This window comes from Pipistrellus hanaki (genome assembly GCF_964339955.1).
Source record: "Pipistrellus hanaki genome assembly, chromosome: X".
Classification (NCBI taxonomy): Eukaryota; Metazoa; Chordata; class Mammalia; order Chiroptera; family Vespertilionidae; genus Pipistrellus; species Pipistrellus hanaki.
In genome coordinates this window covers 26551879-26572304 of record NC_140524.1, presented here as the reverse complement: position 1 = coordinate 26572304, position 20426 = coordinate 26551879, and the positions used below count along the sequence as shown (strand labels likewise).

Here is a 20426-nt window from a genome sequence, read left to right as displayed (position 1 = left end):
AATGACATATTATCATGCAACATATTTTTGAGAAATATCCAATGACAAAGAAAAATGTTTCCAATATAAATTTCAGTGAAAAAAGAACAGATATGTGTATAAAATATAATCCTAATTGATTATTATTCTATATACTACACTAACCATTTGCAGAAACAATAGCAAAAATACCCTTGCATTCTCTTGTTTCTTTTCTACCTCCTATATATATTACCTTTAAAATGGGAATATAAAAATCTTGAGTGTTTTGTGCTTAAAGCTGAGACACAACCAGGTTTTAAGAATCTTACTTTGCTCCTAAGTTTTCTATTGACATAGGTTTCTAAAGTAATGGAGACAGATATTGAAGTGACCCAAGCCATTCCATTCCTATAATTTGAGGCAGAGCAGGCAGATTTCTGCATTTGAATCTTACTGTGTGTTTATATAAACTCAATAATGACTTTAGACTTAATTGTAACCAAGCACAATATTACTGCGAGATAGATTTTTTCAAAATATCTGTTCTTAGAAATGGAAAATATTCACTAGAGATGATCCAAAATAGTTCCTATAACAGAAGTTCCTCCAAGTAAAATTAATACTTTAAACCTTTTCTTAGTTGATAACTCTGGTCAATTAAGTACCACCATTTCAAAGAGCGGACACATTATTCAACAAATAACATGTTAAAATAATTCTCTAATTGGGAATTACTGGGGATTCAGAAAACTTGTCCATTTATTTAACTATGAAACCTTGGGCAAGTCACTTCTAAGGTTCAGGTTATTCAACTTTCCAACTGAAGTAAGAGCCACCAATTATTGTCTATTTAAAATGTACTTGCCTCTTTCACAACATGTATTCTACCAAGTAGTTGTCTTATCAGTACTAATAAAGGCCTAATATTATCTCTCATTTTATAAATAGGTAAGCTTAAATATGGTTAAGCAAGGTTCCCAGTACAACCCAGCTCTGGCAAATACCTTGATTGCAGCTTCATGAGCCCTTGAAGCAGAGGACCCAGTTAAGCCATGCCATGACTCCTGACTTACAGAAATCATGAGAAAATAAGTGTATATTGCTTTAAGCTTCTAAGTTTATGGTATTTTCATGCACCAATGAGTAATTAATATATGTGCTTTGTAATCTTTCCTTAAAGTAAAAATGGCATTCCATTAAAAAAAAAAAAAAAGTGGGCCCAGCTGGCATGGTTCAGTGGTTGAGCATCGACCTATGAACCAGAAGGTCATGGTTCAATTCCCAGTCAGGGCACATGCCTGGGTTGCAGGCTCAGTCCCCAGGAGGCAGACATCCAGATTCTCTCTCATCACTGACATTTCAACCTTTCCTTCTCCCTTCCTCTCTAAAATCAATAAAAATATATTTTAAAAATGAACAGCAAGTTCAGCTTGCAGTTGAATCACACTTGCTTTTTCTCAAGTGCTTATACTGCACATACAGAAATACTTTATGCACCCTACCCATTTCATCACACATAATTTTTAAAAAGAAGTATATTTTAAGGTTGAGAATTAATAAAATTAGTAAAAATTACTTCAAGAATATTCTTAAATGAAACATTCTTAAAAAAAAAAACATTTCTACTCTGGGTTCACAACAGTCACTAATACAAAGATACTATTATAGTTTGGTTCCATTGCCTTGATTCATATTTAAGGTACTAGCAGTCTTACCCTCCATTGCTTTTGTAGCACCAGTGCAAATGTTGATAAGTGAAACAGCAAATACTGTTACAACAATTTTAACTTCATTGAACCCTGAAAGAGTCTCAAGGAATCTCAATAGTCTGAGGTCTATACTGTTGCCCTAAGGGAATGCTTCTATTTAAAAAAAAATTTTTTTTTATTGATTTCAGAGAAGGGAAAGAGGAGGGTGAGACATCAATGATGAGAGAGAATCATTGACGGGCTGCCTTCTGCATGTTCCCTACTGGGGATCGAGCCCACAACCTGGGCATGTGTCCTTGACTGGAATCGAACCTGGGACCTTCACTCTGCAGGCCAATGCTCTATCCACTGAGCAAAACCAGCTAAGGCAGAATGCTTCTATTTTTAAAAGTATATACCTAAGTGTATGGATAGATATGCTTATGTGAAATTTTTAAAATAAACTCTGGGTTAACCTGGATTGGTATCTCAAACTCACCTTTTACTAGCTATATGGTCTTCAGTGAATTATTTAGCTTTTCTGAGCCTCAGTTTTCTCAATTATAAAATGGGGATAACTATTGTGCCTCCATCTTAGAGAAGTCATTAAGAATTAAATTAGATTAATTTTTATATAGCATTTAGAACAGAGATCGATATTAACAGACTAACAAATACTAAATATTACCATTACCTATTATTTCTGTTAAAAACTAAGTTCTGGAGGTATGTTTTCAAAATAAACAGCAACAATGACCTTAGAACAATCTTCTAATTAAGAATACCTGGTTTAAATAATCATCTTAAAAATTTTACCATTATGCAATATTCATTACTAATTATACTTTTTAGATGGCATTGTTTTCAATATTATACCTATCCTATATAATAAAACCCTAATATTCAAATCAACATAACGGCTGAACGTGTACTGACCACCAGGGGGCAGACGCTCAATGCAGGAGCTGCCCCCTGATGGTCAGTGTGCTCCCACAGGGGGAGTGCCACTTAGCCAGAAGCCTGGCTCATGGCTGGGGAGTGCAGTGGCGGTGGTGAGAGCCTCTCCCACGTCTGCAGCAGCACTAAGGACCTCCTGGGGGATGTCCACCTACTGGCTTAGGCCCACTCCCTGGCTTAGGCCTGCTAGGCGGACATCCCCTGAGCGGTCCTGGACTGCAAGAGGGTGCAGGCTGGGCTGAGGGACACACCCTCAGTGCACAAATGTAGTGCACTGGGCCTCTAGTTTAAATGTAACTGCCTGATTTATTAACAGGTTGGATAGTTAGTTCCTGCAGTTATTACTTTGAGTATTGGTTGAGCTATCATAAAGATGGGGATATTTTCTCATAGTGATTATGCTTCTACCAAAATGGTGACTAGCTATGACAGTCCATAATTCTAACTGGGTTAGAATAACTAGGTTATTATAATATCCAATGTGTCCTTGAGCTAACTGTGTGGTTTCAGAAACACTTACAGATTTAGACACGTTCTGAATAATAGAGCTTTGTGAAGGTTTAGGCTGAGGATGAAATCTAGGTAAGGCAGCCACTGGATTTGATATTGGGTCTTTGTAGTGTGGACTTGTAGGCTTGAATGCATCAGGAACACCTGTATTTTAAAATTACACAACACATTAAATATTTTTCTCTATAAGAAATTTTGTCAAAATATTTCACTTTAAAATTAACATAATAATACTCTACCTTGACTGAGTACCTCATTCTTTATTGCCTTTGAAGACGAGCTGGAGTTACCTCTGTTCAAAATATCTATAAAAATTACAGTTATTATAAACAAATAAACAAAATTAAAATGCACTCATATACATAGAGAACGGATTGGTGATTACCAGAGGGGAGGAGGTTTGGAGGACTGGGTGAAAAAAGTTAAAGGATTGAAAAGTACAGATTGGTAGTTACAAAAGAGTCATGGGCATATAAAGTACAGCATAGGAAATCTATTAAATAACATTGCAGTAAATATGTATGGTGCCATGTGGGTACTGGATATATGAGGGGGAACAATTTGTAAAGTGTATGATTGTCTAACCACTATACAGTATACCTAAAACCAATACAAAACAATATTGAAAGTAAACTGTAATTGAAAAATAAATTTATTTAAAAACTTATTTGACTTTAATAGATAATAATAGAACAAGGTTGTATATATGCATAAGTTCCTGTGACTCAAGCCCTTCCCTAATCCCCATGCCACATTCACACCCCTAAAAATCTAGAAGTTTCATTATGGGTAAACTGACTGGATTATCTGTACCATTACTCCTGAACTCTATAAGGAACACTGTCAGAGACTGCACAATAAATTGAACCAGAGTTTATCAGAGTATCTCAAATCTACTACTATACCAAAAGTAAATTTGTGGCTGATATGATCCTCTGGATCAGTTTAATATTGCTCACTCTTGTATCCATGTGAACCCATAAGTTGTAGGTTATTGAGGAATCAAATGAAAATTTGGAACAGTAGAGATTTGCCTAAAATTGATAATCAGGAAAAGGTTTAAGACATTTAAAAAATCCCAAACCAAATCAAATTAAAAGGGCTTTGCATAACAAATGAAATCATCAACAAAATGAAAAGATAACCTACTGAATGGGAGAAAATATTCTCCAATGCTATATCAGAACTGGCTCATGACCCAGTGATTCTACTTCTGGGTATAATGGGAGAAAATATTCTCCAATGCTATACAAAGTTATAAAGAACTCATGCAACTCACCCTGACCAGGTTTGCTCAGTGGCTAGAGCATCAGCCTTTAGACCTAAGTGTCTTGGGCTCTATTCCCAGTCAAGGGCATATACCTCGGTTGTAGGTTCCCCAGCCCTGTAGGGGCGCATGTGGGAGGCAACCAATAGATGTATTTCTCTCACATTAGTCTCTCTCTCTCTCCCTGTCTGTCTGTTTCTCTCCCTCCTCCTCCTTCCCCCCATCCTCCCTTATTTCCACTCTCTTTAGAAATCAATGGAAAAAATATCCTCAGGTGAGATTTAAAAAAGAACTCATACAACTTAACACCAAGAAAACAATCCAATTAAAAAAAGGGCAGAGGCACTAAATAAATACTTCTCAAAAGAGGGCATGCAGATGGCCAAGGCATACGAAAAGAAGCTCATGGTCACTAATCATCAGAGAAATATAAATTAAAACCACCTCACACCTATCAGAAAGACTATCATCCATAAATCAAAAAACAAGTTTTGGCAAGGATGTGTAGAAAAGGGAACGCTCATGCTCTGTTGGTGCAAATGCAAATTGGTGAAGCCACTATGGAAAACAGTGTGGAGTTTTCTCAAAAAATTAAAAATGGAACTGGCTCATGACCCAGTGATTCTACTTCTGGGTATAGTATGTCTGAAGAAACCTGAAACATTAAATTGAAAGAATATATGCACCCTTATGTTCATTGAAATATTACTTACGATAGCCAAGATATAGAAGGAACCCAAGTGCCCATCAATAGATGAATGGATAAAAAGGCTGTGGTACAGCTCTGACAAGTGTGACTTGGTAGTTAGGACATCGGTCGTTGCACCGAAGGGTCTTAAGTTCAATTCTTTGGTCAAGGGCACATACCTGGCTTGCAGGTTCCAGCCCTGCCCCTAATTGGAGCAGGTGTGGGAGGCAATAATCAATGTGTCTCTGATGCATCAATGTTTCTCTTCCCCTTCTCCTCCCTCCCTCCCTTCCACACAATTTAAAAACCAATTGGGGAAAAATCATCAGTGAGGATTAACAAGACAAAACAAAAAGGCTGTGGTACATATATACAATGAAATATTACTTGGTCATAAAAAAGAATGATTTGTGCGAGAGTCACATTGAATAGGTTGCCTCCTGAATGTAAGGTAAGGTTTCCTGACCGGGGCCAGAGAGTCAACCTGCAACCCAGGTACATGCCCTTGACCAGGAATTGAACCTACTACCCTTCAGTGTACAGACCAGTGCTCTAACCATTGAGAACAATGGACAGAGCCATGCCTAGTTCGTTTTATACATGAAGTGGCACTCCACTTAGTCCTTTTCAATTTGCCACAAGAAATAATTTTGAGAATTAAATAAATTATTCTACCACTGATGAAACTGAATAGAAGTAGTATTTCAACTTTAGAATCAAGAGAAGAAAGAACTAGGCTTTCAGGAAAAAAAAACAAAAAACAAAAACAAAAAAACTTGTCTCTCAACCATACTATTATGCATTGCCATGGTAAGTAAGAAAATACTGGTATGCTGGCTACATTCTTTTGTAAATTCTCCTAGCTTAAAAAAAGTAACTACAAAGGGAAAGAATCTGTTTCCTCTTTCTCCCTGATATTCACATTTATTATTGGACATTTAAAGAAATGTCATCAATATCTTCACTTTAACATTATAACAATGATAAGTCTAATTACTATAAATGAAATCTAATAATCCACAATGGTACTGGTCATGTTCTGCTAGAAAGGCATGAGGATTAAGTGTGCTGACTGCCTGTATCATCCAAGTACATAGGCTGAACACCATGCCCTCCTCCTTCACGAATATAATCAGGAGTTGCTGGAAGATGGCTGTGCTCAGAAGTTACAGCCCACATAGATACACAGATCAGAGATTGTATATCATGCAGTGTATGTTCATTTTGTAGCCATGAATCAAGATGACACTGTGATATGAGAACCCCCTTAGACACTAACACAAACTTATTTAGTATTCTGGTATTTTAAACAAAGCAGTCCAAACATTTCCTTTTCTAGGTACATTTGGGCTTTAGGGGAATAAAGACAAATTTACAAAACAAAAAACAAAAACAGTTAAATAGGCTACTTGGTTCTACTAAAAATTATGATTTCCAATCTCAGAAGGCTTACAATGCCACTAAGTAAAAGTCCCAACCACATTCTCCCTCTGATTCTCACAAATTATTAATGACCTCTATGCTCCTTCTTACCTTATACAGTAACAAGGGCATATTGATATAAGACAGCACACATATTTTTCCATTGGAAACATCTTATAAAACTTCACTGAAAGTTAATGCTTACTTGAAATGGCTGGTTTTGAACTTGATATCTCTCCAACAAAGATCAACTCATCATCCTCCTCATCCTGCTTTTCTTCTACTTTCTTCTGCCATGGTTCCAGTTCTTCCTCTTCACATTCCATAAAGAGTTCTGCCATTTTTGAATTATCTAATTTGCAAAAGGAGGGAAGCAAATCTTATTTTTAAAATACTTCTTGCAACACATAGTATATGTAATGTATACTTTGATAATCCGAATAGCAATTACTGAATTGATATTTATAATCAGTAAATAGTAGCAAAATTAAGAAAATAAAAATCAATATCTAATATCTAAACTAGTAAAATTATGCTAGAAAGATAAATAATGGATGACAATAGTTTTATTTACAGTGGCCAATAGATTTTAGGGACATTAAAATCCAATCAAACTGAGTTTTAGTTTTATAACTAGAATATGATTATATCTATGAAAAGGACTGCCTATACCTATTATCTGAACCCTCCCCCAACTCCTACATTAACTAAAAGGGAGATAAATAAAGAATAAGAGGCAACAGGTGGGAGATATATTATAATAGAAAAACTGAACCAGATTGAGGGATACTAGGCACAGAGCAAAGCAGGAATGTGGTGCTACATTGAAAATAGAGAATGTTAAGCGAGGCTTATTCCATCTTAGGATAGATCTAGACATTTCTCACATGAAGAAACTAAGCAAAGAGCATACAGTACTGTGAATACCACCAAGCTACAGTGCTGACAGAGCAAATGATCATTTTGGTGCCTCATTCTTAATAAGGATGTACAACTAATGATCATCAGAAATATGACTAAAACTTCCAATGTGAAAGACAAAAACAATAAAACAAAATAAAAGATCTTAAAGGAAACAGATAATATATAGGGCAGGAAAATTAGAGAGAATATAATTAACATTTTTAGAGAGATAAGACAAGAAAGCTATTAAAAGTAACATTTAGAAAACAAAAAGATTATAATAATACAGCCAAAATTCAGTAAAAAACCAAATGCCATACTTGAGTAAATGTCCCATAACTGGAACTAAAATATATATACAGGGTTGAGCAAAAGTAGTGTTACAGTTGTTTGTATGGAAAATAATATAATACTTAATAAATAATAATACAAGAATAAACTGTTTTGTGTGCTCACAACTGTAAACCTATTTTTGCCCACCGTGTGTGTTGGCAAATAAATTTCAAAATTACAACTCACCTACCGTAATAAAAGTTCCAGAAAAAGAAAAAGGAGAGGGAATATAATCAAATGAAAAAATACAATAAAAAATTCCCAGGTCTTAAGGATATAAATTTCCAGATAGAAAGGGCTCACCAGCACCTAGCACAATAATTAAGAAACAGTTGAGGGACATATTGTGAAATTTCAGAATGCTGAAGATAAGGGAATATTGTGACATCTGAGAGAGTGAGAGTGGAGAGAAGAATATTGTTTTCACAAGTCTTAGTAAAAATAGATTTCAATTTAGAATTGTATAACCAGCCAAGATTTTCATTAAGCATAAGGTACATATTTTCATAAAAAATAAAGGCAAGAAACATTAAATAAAATTTACTCCCAATTCATCTGTTCTTAGAAAGAATCCACCAAAATATGACACTTAAGGAGGAAGAGCCCTGGCCAGGTGGCTCAGTTGGCTGGAGCATTGTCAATACACCAAAAAGGTTGTAGGTTCAATTCCCAGTTGGGGTGCTTAACGGAGGCAACCCGTGGATGTTTCTCATGTCAATGCTCTCTTTCTTGCTCTCTAAAATAAACAAATCCTTGGATGAAAATTTAAAAAATAAAAAGGGCCTGGCTGGTGTGCCTCAGTGGTTGAGCATCGACCTATGAACCAGGAGGTCACGGTTCGATTCTGGGTCAGGGCACATGCCTGGGTTGTGGCTCAATTTCTATTGTGGGGCATGCAAGAAGTAGCCCATCAATGATTCTTTCTCATCATTGATGTTTCTGTCTCTCCCTCTCCCTTCCTCTCTGAAATCAATTTTTAAAAATGTGTATATATATACACATACATATACATATATACACACACATATATATATATATATATATATATTTAAAATATATTTTTATTGATTTTTTACAGAAAGGAAGAGAGAGGGATAGAGTTAGAAACATTGATGAGGGAGAAACATCAATCAGCTGCCTCTTGCACTGGGGATGTGCCCTCAACCAAGGTACATGCCCTTGACCGGAATCGAGCCTAGGACCTTTCAGTCTGCAGGTCAACGCTCTATCCAGAGCCAAACCGGTTTCAGCTAAAAACAGATTTTTAAAAAAGTAAAAAAAGTGCCTTGACCGGTTTGGCTCAGTGGATGGAGTGTCAGCCTGAGGACTCAAGGATCCCAGGTTCGATTCCAGTCAGGGGCATGTGACTTGGTTGAGGGCTCCTGCACACATAACCAGTGGGGAGTGTGAAGTAGGCAACTGATTGATGTTTCTCATTGATGTTTCTAGCTCTCTATCCTTTCTCCCTTCCTCTCTGTAAAAAAATCAATATAAAATATATTAAAAAACAAACAAACAAAAAAACAAAAACAAAAGAAGCCCTGACCAGTTTGGCCCAGTGGATAGAGCATTGTCTTGCAGACTGAAAGGTCCCAGGTTCAATTCTGGTCAAGGGCATGTACCTTGGTTGCGGGCACATTCCCAGTGGGAGGTTTGCAGGAGGCAGCTAATTGATGTTTCTCTCTCATCGATGTTTCTGACTCGACTCTCTATCCCTCTCCCTTCCTCTCTGTAAAAAAAATCAATAAAATATATTTTTAAAAAAAGAGAGAAAGGAGGAAGACCAGGATGCAGAAAATGTGATATATACAATATATAATACAATGCAAAGACAAAAGAAAGTCCCAGGACAATAGCTGTAAAGAGTAACCAGGCAATGTAGAGCAGGAGAACATTACCCCCAGGAGGAATGTCTCCAGGAGAAAACATACAAACACACAAACACTAAAAATTAAATTGATAGATTACAAGTTTTGCCATGTAGAAAATTGAGTTAAGAGGCCATAGAAGGGTGTGAGATAACTTGGCTATAGGCCTTAACTAAATTTAGCAAATTTTAAAAAATAAAAAATTTAAATTGATGCCTATATTTTTTAAAACAGAAAAAAGTAGCCCTAGCCGTTTTGGCTCAGTGGATAGAGTCCCAGGTTTGATTCTGGTCAAGGGGATATGTCCAGGTTGTGGGAACGATCCCCAGTAGGGGGCATGCAGGAGGCAGCCAATCAATGATTCTTTCTTATCATTGATGTTTCTATTTCTCTCTCCCTCTCCCTTCCTTTCTGAAATCAATAAAGAAATATATTTTAAAACAGAAAAAAGTACCCTAGCTGGTTTGGCTCAGTGGATAGAGAGTGGGTCTGGGGACTGAAGGGTCCCGGGTTTGATTCCAGTCAAGGGCACATGCCTGGGTTGTGGGCTTGATCCCCAGTGGGGGGCGAGCAGGAGGCAGTGGATCAATGATTCCCTCTCATCATTGATGTTTCTATCTCTCTCTCTCCCTCTCCCTTCCTCTCTGAAATCAATAAAATATATTTTTATTATTATTATTATTTTTAATATTTTTATTGATTTTTTACACAGAGGAAGGTAGAGGGATAGAGAGTTAGAAACATCGATGAGAGAGAGACATCGATCAGCCGCCTCCTGCACATCCCCAACGCCTGCAACCAAGGTACATGCCCTTGACCGGAATCGAACCCAGGACCTTTCAGTACGCAGGCCGACGCTCTATCCACTGAGCCAAACCGGTTTCGGCAATAAAATATATTTTTAAAAAAACAGAAAAAAAGTAAATGTATCTATAACATATAATACCATAGTACTATACTTATCAGGGAACAATTTTATTAAGGTCAACCAACATAATAAAAACATCAAATAGGATTTAACCAAAAATTAAGCTATAACTACAATAGGAGGTGCTTGGAGGGTAGGGATAATACAAGAAACCTAAACTCTTCATAGTACTTAATAGGAAAATCATTAGATAATGGCAAAAACTTATGATTCAAGAGACAGCATCATGTGTTTTAAAAATTTATAAATATTGAAGTGATGATTAGAAAAACAGCTAAACTAATAATAGTGGGTGTCTTGAAAAAACATGGGAATATACAGACCCAAAATATATGTAAACCATGTGCACAACCTTTTCTCTTGTTCTTTTACACCCTTCAGAAATGATGGTTATGCAATTTATAACTTTAAGATTATTTTTATTTTTAAAGCTATGCATGTATTGTTCTGGTTTAAAAATCAGACACTTAAGGAAGAACTTTGTTTTCTTAAAAAGATTTGAGGGAACACTTAATTAATATAATGGCAATATGGATGGATAGAAATGGTGCTAGATATGTAGAGTGAGAACAAATAAACAATAAAATTAAAACAAAAATAATCCCAGGGTTCTGGCTCAGACAATAATACATTTTTTAAGACAATGATATATGTATTTCATCTTTATTTTATTTTTTTAAAGAACTTTTAAAATATATTTTATTGATTTTTTTATAGAGAGGAAGAGAGAGGGATAGAGAGTTAGAAACATCGATGAGAGAGAATCATCAACCAGCTGCCTCCTGCACACCCCCTACTGGGGATGTGCCTGCAACCAAGGTACATGCCGTTGATCGGAATCGAACCCAGGACCTTTCAGTCCGCAGGCCGATGCTCTATCCACTGAGCCAAACCGGTTTCAGCGTATTGGTGTTATTATTAAAAAGCTTTAATATTTCCCCTTTTATACTTGTATGCCTAAATGATTTCTTGGCATAAAGTTGCTTCATGGTTAGTAGTCCACCTATATATAATAAAAGAAAACAACAACAACAAAAAACCTTCCCACCCTCCCAAATATAACCAGTTTTATGAACTGGTCCCTTTATTTTCTAAACTATACTTTAAAAAATATACATATACATGCAGAATGCTCTAAGTCAAGCATGCCAAACTTGCAGCTGGTGACTGGCCTCAAGTTTAATATGCTTGCTCTAAATAAAATTAAAAAGTAATTTATAGATTAGCATTTGCATATTTTGAATACTTTGAAAATATGATCCTCATTTTGTCCCTTGAAGCCCTCATTTGTACTGCTTCTTCCATCTATAATATCCTTCCTCCTTACCTTAGACTGTCCACATTATTAAGTATAGTAGACAGAGCATGAACTTGACATCAAATTGAATAATTCAAATCTTCATTGCACCACTTCTAATCATATGACTCTGGAGAAATTGCTTGGATCTGTTTCCTCACTTCTAATAATGGTATAATATCAACCTAATTAAAGTGGTAAGGTAAATTTATGAAAATGTCACACAAAGTACCTAACTTCACACATATAATCAACAAAATATTCTCTGCCCCTTCCCAACTCTTGGTTCAATTAAAATTTCCTCAATAAACCATTAAACCTTGTTTTTCTTCTGCCTCTTACTACATTGATAGAATATTCAATGCAATTCAAAATTTATCATACATGATCTCAAACTGCTCACTATTAATGTGCCTGAACTGTACATGTCTTACTCCAAAGTAAGCTCCTTAACAGTGAAGAACACATTTTCTTCTTCCTTTGTATTTCCTCTTACACACAATAGTCTACTGGATATACACTAGGCACTTAACATATGGTAATTTACAGGCTAAGAAACTAAGCAAAATCAGGCAGTGCTATCTTTTACAAACAAAACAGATCCAGGGACACTGAAACATTCAACAGACTGCCATATTTCAGAGGGAAGGGGAGAGGAGGGAAGAGATTATTTAAAAAAAACTTATATATTAATACATAGCCCATGGGCAAATGTGTGGGGAAGGGCTGGATAGGGGACATCTGTAATACTTTCAACAATAAAGATTAAGAAAAAATTTAAAAATGAGGGATACTCATGTATACTGATAATAAAAAAATCATTTACATCTATGTTTATAGATCTCCCTCATTGTTTTAACTAGGTACTGCCACTTTCGATATATTTCAAGGTATATTGTTGAGTAAAATTATTTAAAAGGGATATAATAGAACTGATCACATTACCTTGAGCACAGAAGGCAATGAGTAATTATTTTTAATCAATCTATGATGAAATTTATCCAGTCGCTTTTCTGTTCCTTTTATTCATCATTGATAAGAAACCATAAAAGTAAAATAAAATTTTATCATTTTATTTAGAAATAATTTAGTTTGTCTATATATATAAAAAAAGTTTGATTATGTATACCAAACCGATATTAGTAATTACCTCTGGGGATGAAGAAATATTTAATTTCTAGTTTACTAACATTTTTTATTGTATATTGTTCTTTTTTTTAACTATGAGTATGTATTATTTAATACATGTGTTTAAACTGTGCCCACCTATACCTTTCTTACCTTTTCTCATGAAGCAAGGTTATAAGTTAGAAAGTCACGCATACTAGTATCACTTGCAGCAACAATACTTACTGTTTGGTTGAAAAGAATTATTGTCATCCATCAAGTTGTAGAGTCACCTAAGCACCAATATATAACAACAATCAATTTTATGAGTCACTTTAACACCAAATATTGAAACATAAAATTGGGATTCGGAAATCTTTGGTCTGATTTCAATTTCCAGCAAACTCACCATATGACTCCAGACAAGGTAGCAAGTTAGGTCTTAATTTTCTGACCTATAAAATAAACATACCTACTATTAGAGTGGATTTGTTAAATTAGATATACACACATTTAATATTTTTCTCCTATGGAAAGCTTACCTTTTGAGTTTCATGTGTTTGATATACACACATGCTACTTACTTTCCATATTTGGTTCATTTCTGAATGAATGCAAATTTAATAAATAGAATGCTGAATGTGCAAAGCATTTATTACTTTAAGAAACTTACTGAATTATTAAATTATAAATAATCTATGAAAGGTACCCTTTTATAAAAATGAGTAATTACCCTTCAATATGCTTTATTAAATGTGAATTTTGAAATACTGACATTAATTTTTAACTGTTATTCTTCATATCATAAATAAATGTAATTATTATACAAAAGCATATTCAAATAAAATTTTATTTTACTTTTATGGTTTCTTATCAATGATGAATAAAAGGAACAGAAAAGCGACTGGATAAATTTCATCATAGATTGATTAAAAATAATTACTCATTGCCTTCTGTGCTCAAGGTAATGTGATCAGTTCTAGAAAAATAATTAAGATGAATAAATCATAGCCTTGCCTTCAAAAGTTTACAAACTTATATGTCTATGATTCTTTAGGCTTTTATAAAAGGTGGTGCATTAAATATTATCAACATTTTTGCTTTCTTTAAAACAGGAATTTGTGTTCAGAATTCTCATGCACACAACATATTTTTACATATAAAATAAACATACTTAAAACTAGTTGCTATACAATAAAAAAGTTAAAAAAAATAGACATCAGAAATCTGACATATTAGGATAAACAACTAATCGAGCCTTCACATTTGTCTTTATCCGCAGACTGCAAAAGCAAGCTTTCCTAGTTTTTCTAATTCCAAATTTAGCCTGCACTAGACCAAAGGGGAAATAAACTAATTTAACTCCAGAAGAAGTTACTGCTATAAATGTTTGAATTACTGCTACAAGAATCTCTAGTGATTCAATGCATAAGTAAATTTCTGTAATTCTGAAGTTTGACTATTAAATTTCTTCAACTCAATTATTTGAATAGTTATCACTTGTCCTGCAACTAGAATTAAGATAATGCACATGTCAAGTAGATAAATACATGACAATTCTTGCTCAGCATGAGGAACATACTACTAATGTCAAGAATACAGAATATTTTTTAAGAGTCACAACTGCACAGCCCATGAGACTCATAAAGAACTCTTTTATTAGATGGTCATATAAAGTATCTATTGACACAAGTATCTTAAAATGAGTACTAAATATACAAATAATATACATAAACATGTCCCATCTACTGCCTATGATTATGGAGATGGCTTTTGGGGACCTTAGCAACCACCAAGGAGTCTCAATTAATATATTCACAAACACTCTAAAAAAAGCCAGAAATACTCAGGTGCCATTTAGAACCACTACTTCAGTCTAAAGCTGTGCAAACCCAATAAGATAGCTGAACCCTTCAAAGCTATCACCACAAAAAACTCTTAAGTCATCATTTCAGAATTTTGGTTCCAAAGCAAGGAATTCTGTGGGAGATCTGTTAAAGAAATGGAATATTCAGCAAAATGTACAGTGAGAACCTTGGTGCTCCTATAATAGCAACCAAAGGATGTCTAGGTTATGCAACTCAGAGTTGGCATTAAAATAGGCTGAAGAGTAAAGACCTCTCCATTCCAGCTGTTGACTCAGAGACATTATGCCCATGTTTAATATACTGTTCCTGTGAGGGTGGGGGAATAAATCTCAAGTAAATGACTTCCAAGTAACTGACAAACAACTCTTGGAACACACCCATTCAGATTTTGGAGATTGCCTTTAAGTAGTTGCAATTACTATTTAGATAGTTTTTGTTTTCAGATTTATTTAAAATTCAACACTCTTTTAAGAGTTCATTCTACAAAAAAGTTTTAAACAATGGATTAAAATAGTTCAAATGGTACATTATGTGTATTTTATCACAAGAAAAAATACCTAAAAATTTAATGGATACCATTTCACACCCACTAGGATGGCTATAATAAAAAAAAAAGACAAATAATAACAAGAATTGGCAAGGATATGGAAAAAAGGGACACCTCATACACTGCTGGTGGGAATATGAAATTGTGCAGACACTGGAAAAACACTTTGACAGTTCCTCACAAAATTAAACATAAAGTTACCATATGACTCAGCAATGGCAATCTTGGCAAGAGAGAATTGAAAACATATGTCCACACAAAAATTTGTACACAAATGTTCATAGCAGCATTACTGGTAATGACCAAAAAGTGAAAACAATTCAAATGCCTGATTGATGAATAGATAAACAAAATGTGACATATCTATATAATGAAATAATATTCAGTCATAGAAAGGAATGAAGTACTAATACATACTACAATATGAATAGATCTTGAGAACATTATAGTAAGTGAAAGAAGCCAGTAAAAAAGACCACATATTATGATTTCACTTATATGAAATGCCCAGAAATATCCAATTCATAAAGATAGAAAGTAGAATAGTGGTTGCTTAGGTCTGGGAGGGCTGGAGGGAGATGGGGAGTGACTCTAAAGGGGTATGGGATTTCTTTTGGGAGTGATAAAAATATTCTAGCCTGGCTGGTGTGGCTCAGGGGTTGAGCCTCCATCTATGAAGTAGGAGGTTACGGTTCAATTCCCGGTCAGGGCACATGCCAGATCCCCTGTGTGGGGCATGTGGAGGCAGCCCAGCAGCTCGTCAATGATTCTCTCTCATCATTGATGTTTCTATCTCTCTCTCCCTTCCTCTGAAATCAATAATAAATATATATTAAAGTAGTGGCCATCTAAAAAATATTCTAAAATTGATAGTGGTGGTGTTTTCTCAGCACTGTGAACATACTAAAAACCAATGAATTGTACACTTCAAATGTGTGAATTGTATGTTATATGAAAGATCTCAATAAAGCTATTAAAAATAAACACACACACACACACACACACACACACACACACACACACCTCGCCACATCACATCATATCTTCTCTATTCATTTATCTGCCCATAGATGCTTAGATTGTTTCCATGCATTGGCTATCTATACTAATAAAAGGGTAATATGCTAATTAGACCTGGAGACTTTCCGGGAGACCTTCCAGACATCTTTCTGGACAAAACCAGGGTGGCAGGACTGAGGCAGAGGCTGTTAGGGGCGATCAGGCAAGGAGGAGAGGGCAGTGGGGGCAAGCAGGCCATCAGAGGGGCCCAGCAGGCTGACAGTGGGGGGCAGTTGGGGGTGATCAGACTGGTGGGGGGGCAGCTGGGGTTGAGCGGGCTGTGAGGCAGTGGTGGTGATCAGGCTGGCAGAGGAAGCAGTTGGGGGTGAGCAGGCAGACATGGGGAGGTGGAGAGGAGGGGAAAGCAGTTGGCAAGAAGGCCAGCTGGGGGAAGTTGGGGGAGAGCTGGCTGGAAGGCAGAGTGGTTAGGGGCGATCAGGCAGGCAGGCAAGCAGGTGAGCAGTTAGGAGCTAGCTGTCCAGGATTGCGAGAGGAATGTCTGACTGCCAGTTTAAGCCCAATCCCTACATCCGACTGCCCGTTATTCCCAGAGGGATCCCCCCCCCACACACACACACACTTCACACACGAATTTCGTGCAACAGGCAACTAGTTGTAAATAATGCTTTAATAAACACTGTGTGTGTGTGTGTGTGTGTGTGTGTGTGTGTAGGTATCTTTACAAGTTAATGTTTTTGTTCCCTTTGGATAAATACCCAGAAATGGAATTGCTGGATCCTATGAGTGCTCATGCTTTTGTCTGTATTTACTACTGCATTGTCATCAAGTGTCGTAACTTTAATTGATGCTGACTAATAAAATATCAGAGAGATAGTATTTAAATAATACATTTAGCTACAGAAACGAAGGTATTGAAAAGTTTCAAATAGAAAAATCTTGCTATTGTTTAGATAGATATGAATTATAGGTATGAAAACTAAAACATAGGCAGTGACTTTGTTTCATAAAAATATATTATTTGTTCAATGTATTAATACTGATTCAGATAGCATTGATTTTGTAGTTTTACTTAATTACTTTGTTTTTTGATATATGAAAATCTATTACTACTCTGTTTTCACCATCAAAACTTATGATCTTGTTCTTTCCTTCTTGCCTTTGTATAAAGCCAAAAGAGAGACAGTGGCTACTTTGACAACCTTAAAGCAGACTACAGAAATATCACCAACAGCATGACCTTTGTGACCAAAGACAGCGAATAGAACATTTTCCTCAATAAAATTCAAACAATCATCATTGGGTATAAAGATTGTGATTTTTTTGGGGGGGGGGCCTATTTGATAGGCTGGATACTGACACACATCTTAGAGGGATATATTTTATCCACTAGAGGAAATGTCAAGTAAAAACTGCAGTACAATGATGAGAACACTGGACATGGGCTGAATAAATGAGTGTGAATTTAGAGTCTGCCATTTTTGGTCGCCAAACATACAGAATGCTTAATTAACCTCTCTGAGCTTAGTTTTTCTGTAAAATTAAAACAGTAATACCTACTGAGAAGATAAAGCACATGAAAAATCATTGTGCAGTACTTTGCACTAAAAATAAAACAAATTCTAGTTCATGTAAAGAACTGTTAAAATACTGTCACAAATAAAGAACACCAGACCCTTCAGTTCAAGGGCTGATGCTCTAACCACTAAGCACATCAGCCAGGACAAGACACACATTTTAAAAAAATATAAATTACTGAGTAAACATCTTCTTGAGTAATTATTTAAAACAACCTGCCTAAAAACCAAATATATTTAAGTCCCTCTTGGTGTAGGAAGACAGAAAAAATATTCAGTTATATATTTAATTAATGAATAAGTCATAAATATTTCTGACCTTTCAAGTTACTTTTGAGATGAAAAATATTTTAAACATAATTTTCCAATATCCTGTCACTAAAACTATGGATTGCTTTTTATTTACAAAAATTTTTATTCATTTAGGTATTTCCCCTTTTCTATCAGTGTAACAACAGCAACAAAAATATTTTTGGATGGCTCTAAATGCCCTCTTGAATAAAGAGAACAAATGGGAGAGAAGAGGATATACAGAATTATATATTCCTTTCCCCTAACTCATCTCTTCAACTAAAAAACAAAAAAGTTGATGCTGAATAATAAAACACTGGGCTGAAGAAAATGGGATTAGACTAGAAAACTTAACTGAGGAAAATAGGTTGAACAAGGGAAACTGGAATTTGGAGCCTTTCAACATCTGAACTTTTTTCAATGGACTATTCTCCAACTTTTCAACATGCTTGGAAATAATAACAATATTATTCAAATACAAAAAGTTTAAAAGATCTGAAGTATTGAAAATAAAAATTTAAAGGAAAGGGGAATTGAAAATATTTCTTGATTTTTTTGGAGGGGTGAGCCTCCTTGTTTATTCTCTTCAACCACTTCACTGCAATGAAAAGTGAATACAGTAAATTAAACATTGTCTGAAGAATTAGAAGATTTAGGTTTAAGAACCAGATATATAAATTCCTACCCATTATGACTTCATAAAGTCTTCTACTTAGGCTGTTTCCTCACCTTCCAAATAGTTCTATCAATACCTCAAAATGGGCAATAATCCATGAAATATACAAATGCAGAATACAATTATAGTGGAATATGTACCAATGTTATTATAACATCAAGGGCATACAACCCTAATTTGATTTCATAAGCAAACCAGTGCCTTCATAGGTTCAATAAAATCTATCCTTCAGGAGATGGTTTGAGTTTTCACAGTAACCCCCAAAGCGGGACATCTCACAAATGCTAAGAAGACTTTTTGTGTTTAAAGCATTATTTCTTGGTTTCAAGACTATATTTAATGGCACTCAAAGACATTAAAACTCACAGACCAAAAATGGGGGTTGAGGGAAAGGCGAAATTTGAGCCCGCATATGAAAAATAAAAACCACGAAAAAAAAATCTTTGCAAACAAAGAGAACCCCTTGAAGATTTCCTGTGCCCGCAAGAAGCTGCTACCCTTAACATTTTATTCCAATTTCTCCTTCACAAAAGCATTAAAACTCGAGGTAAGTGAAAAGGAGCTCCCTCCGCCTCTCGAGAAGGATAAAAATCCCAGAATGAGATAATTTTTTCCATTAAGTAAAACCTGCAAGGCTCATTGTTAAAAAAAAAAAAAAAAAAAAAATGAGTCTCTAACTCCACGTTTCTTCCCCGGGGCTGTTCTCCTCTAGACAATAACGGAATGGAGCGAGGTTTCTATGAGGAGGAGCTAAGTCCCTTTGGCTAGAACGAGGGTGCGAGGTGCGAGCACTCGACGCCCAGCAATCTGGGTGGGAGAAACCTACACGCAAACGATGGCCCCAAGGGCCTCTGAAGCCTCTAAGTTCGGAACCTCCTCTCGCCTCGCTTAGAGACTCGGGGGGAAGCGGGGCTCCTCAGACATCGACATCAAATGTACAAAAGACCGAGGGGAGTTGTCTCCAGAAAGAAAAGCCAAAACCCGTCTGGGGACCCACGGCCACGCGCAGGCCCCAGACTATAAAGAGGCAGTGGCGGCAACCCGCGCGACCGCGGCCTGAGCCGCACGCCAAACCCCCCGCCGCCGAACGGCTACCTTCCCGCGATCCCCCCCTCCCCCCGCCAGCGATGGCTCAAGATGGTGGCCCACCCGGCACCGCGCCACCGCGCCACCCCGCCATCCCCTCCTCCTCCTCCTCCTCCTCCTCCACCGCGCGCGCCCTCGACTCTTCTGGACTCGCGCCGCGTCCAGACCCTCGGCCTCCCCTCCTCACCCGCGGGCCTCCGTGGCCGCCCCCTCTGCCCGGCGATCGCCGCCGCGGGCGACAGCCTCCGCCCGCTTCCCCGAGGCGAAGGCGGGGTGGTGGACACTTACCGCGAGCGGAGCCGGCCCGCCCGAATGGGGCTCTAAGGAGGAGGAGAAAGGGAAGGAGGGAAGGAGGAGCGCGAAAAGACTGGGCGGCGGCTACTGCGACAGCAGCCGCCCCTGTGCCTCTCGGCGCCGAATGAGCTGCCTGGCCCG

The 20426-nt window shown here is 36.6% G+C and overlaps 1 protein-coding gene across 5 annotated transcripts in view; it reads right to left on the bottom strand.

Annotated features, from left to right (window-relative positions):
• Positions 1-20426, bottom strand: part of ZNF280C (zinc finger protein 280C) — a 50595-nt gene extending 30169 nt beyond the window's left edge. Inside the window, exons 1-8 of one of the 5 annotated variants that reach the window (XM_084870717.1) lie at positions 20280-20426; positions 13339-13384; positions 13176-13222; positions 12768-12841; positions 11853-12007; positions 6699-6845; positions 3356-3421; positions 3127-3260 (exon numbers count right to left, since the gene is read on the bottom strand). In XM_084870717.1, the coding sequence (XP_084726843.1) occupies positions 3127-3260; positions 3356-3421; positions 6699-6834 (336 nt within the window). In that variant the 5' untranslated portion in view covers positions 6835-6845; positions 11853-12007; positions 12768-12841; ... (1 more) ...; positions 13339-13384; positions 20280-20426. Of the gene's footprint in view, positions 1-3126; positions 3261-3355; positions 3422-6698; positions 6846-11852; positions 12008-12767; positions 12842-13175; positions 13223-13338; positions 13385-20178 lie in introns of all 5 variants that reach the window. The other 4 variants (XM_084870718.1, XM_084870716.1, XM_084870714.1 and 1 more) reach the window with 4 other exon arrangements.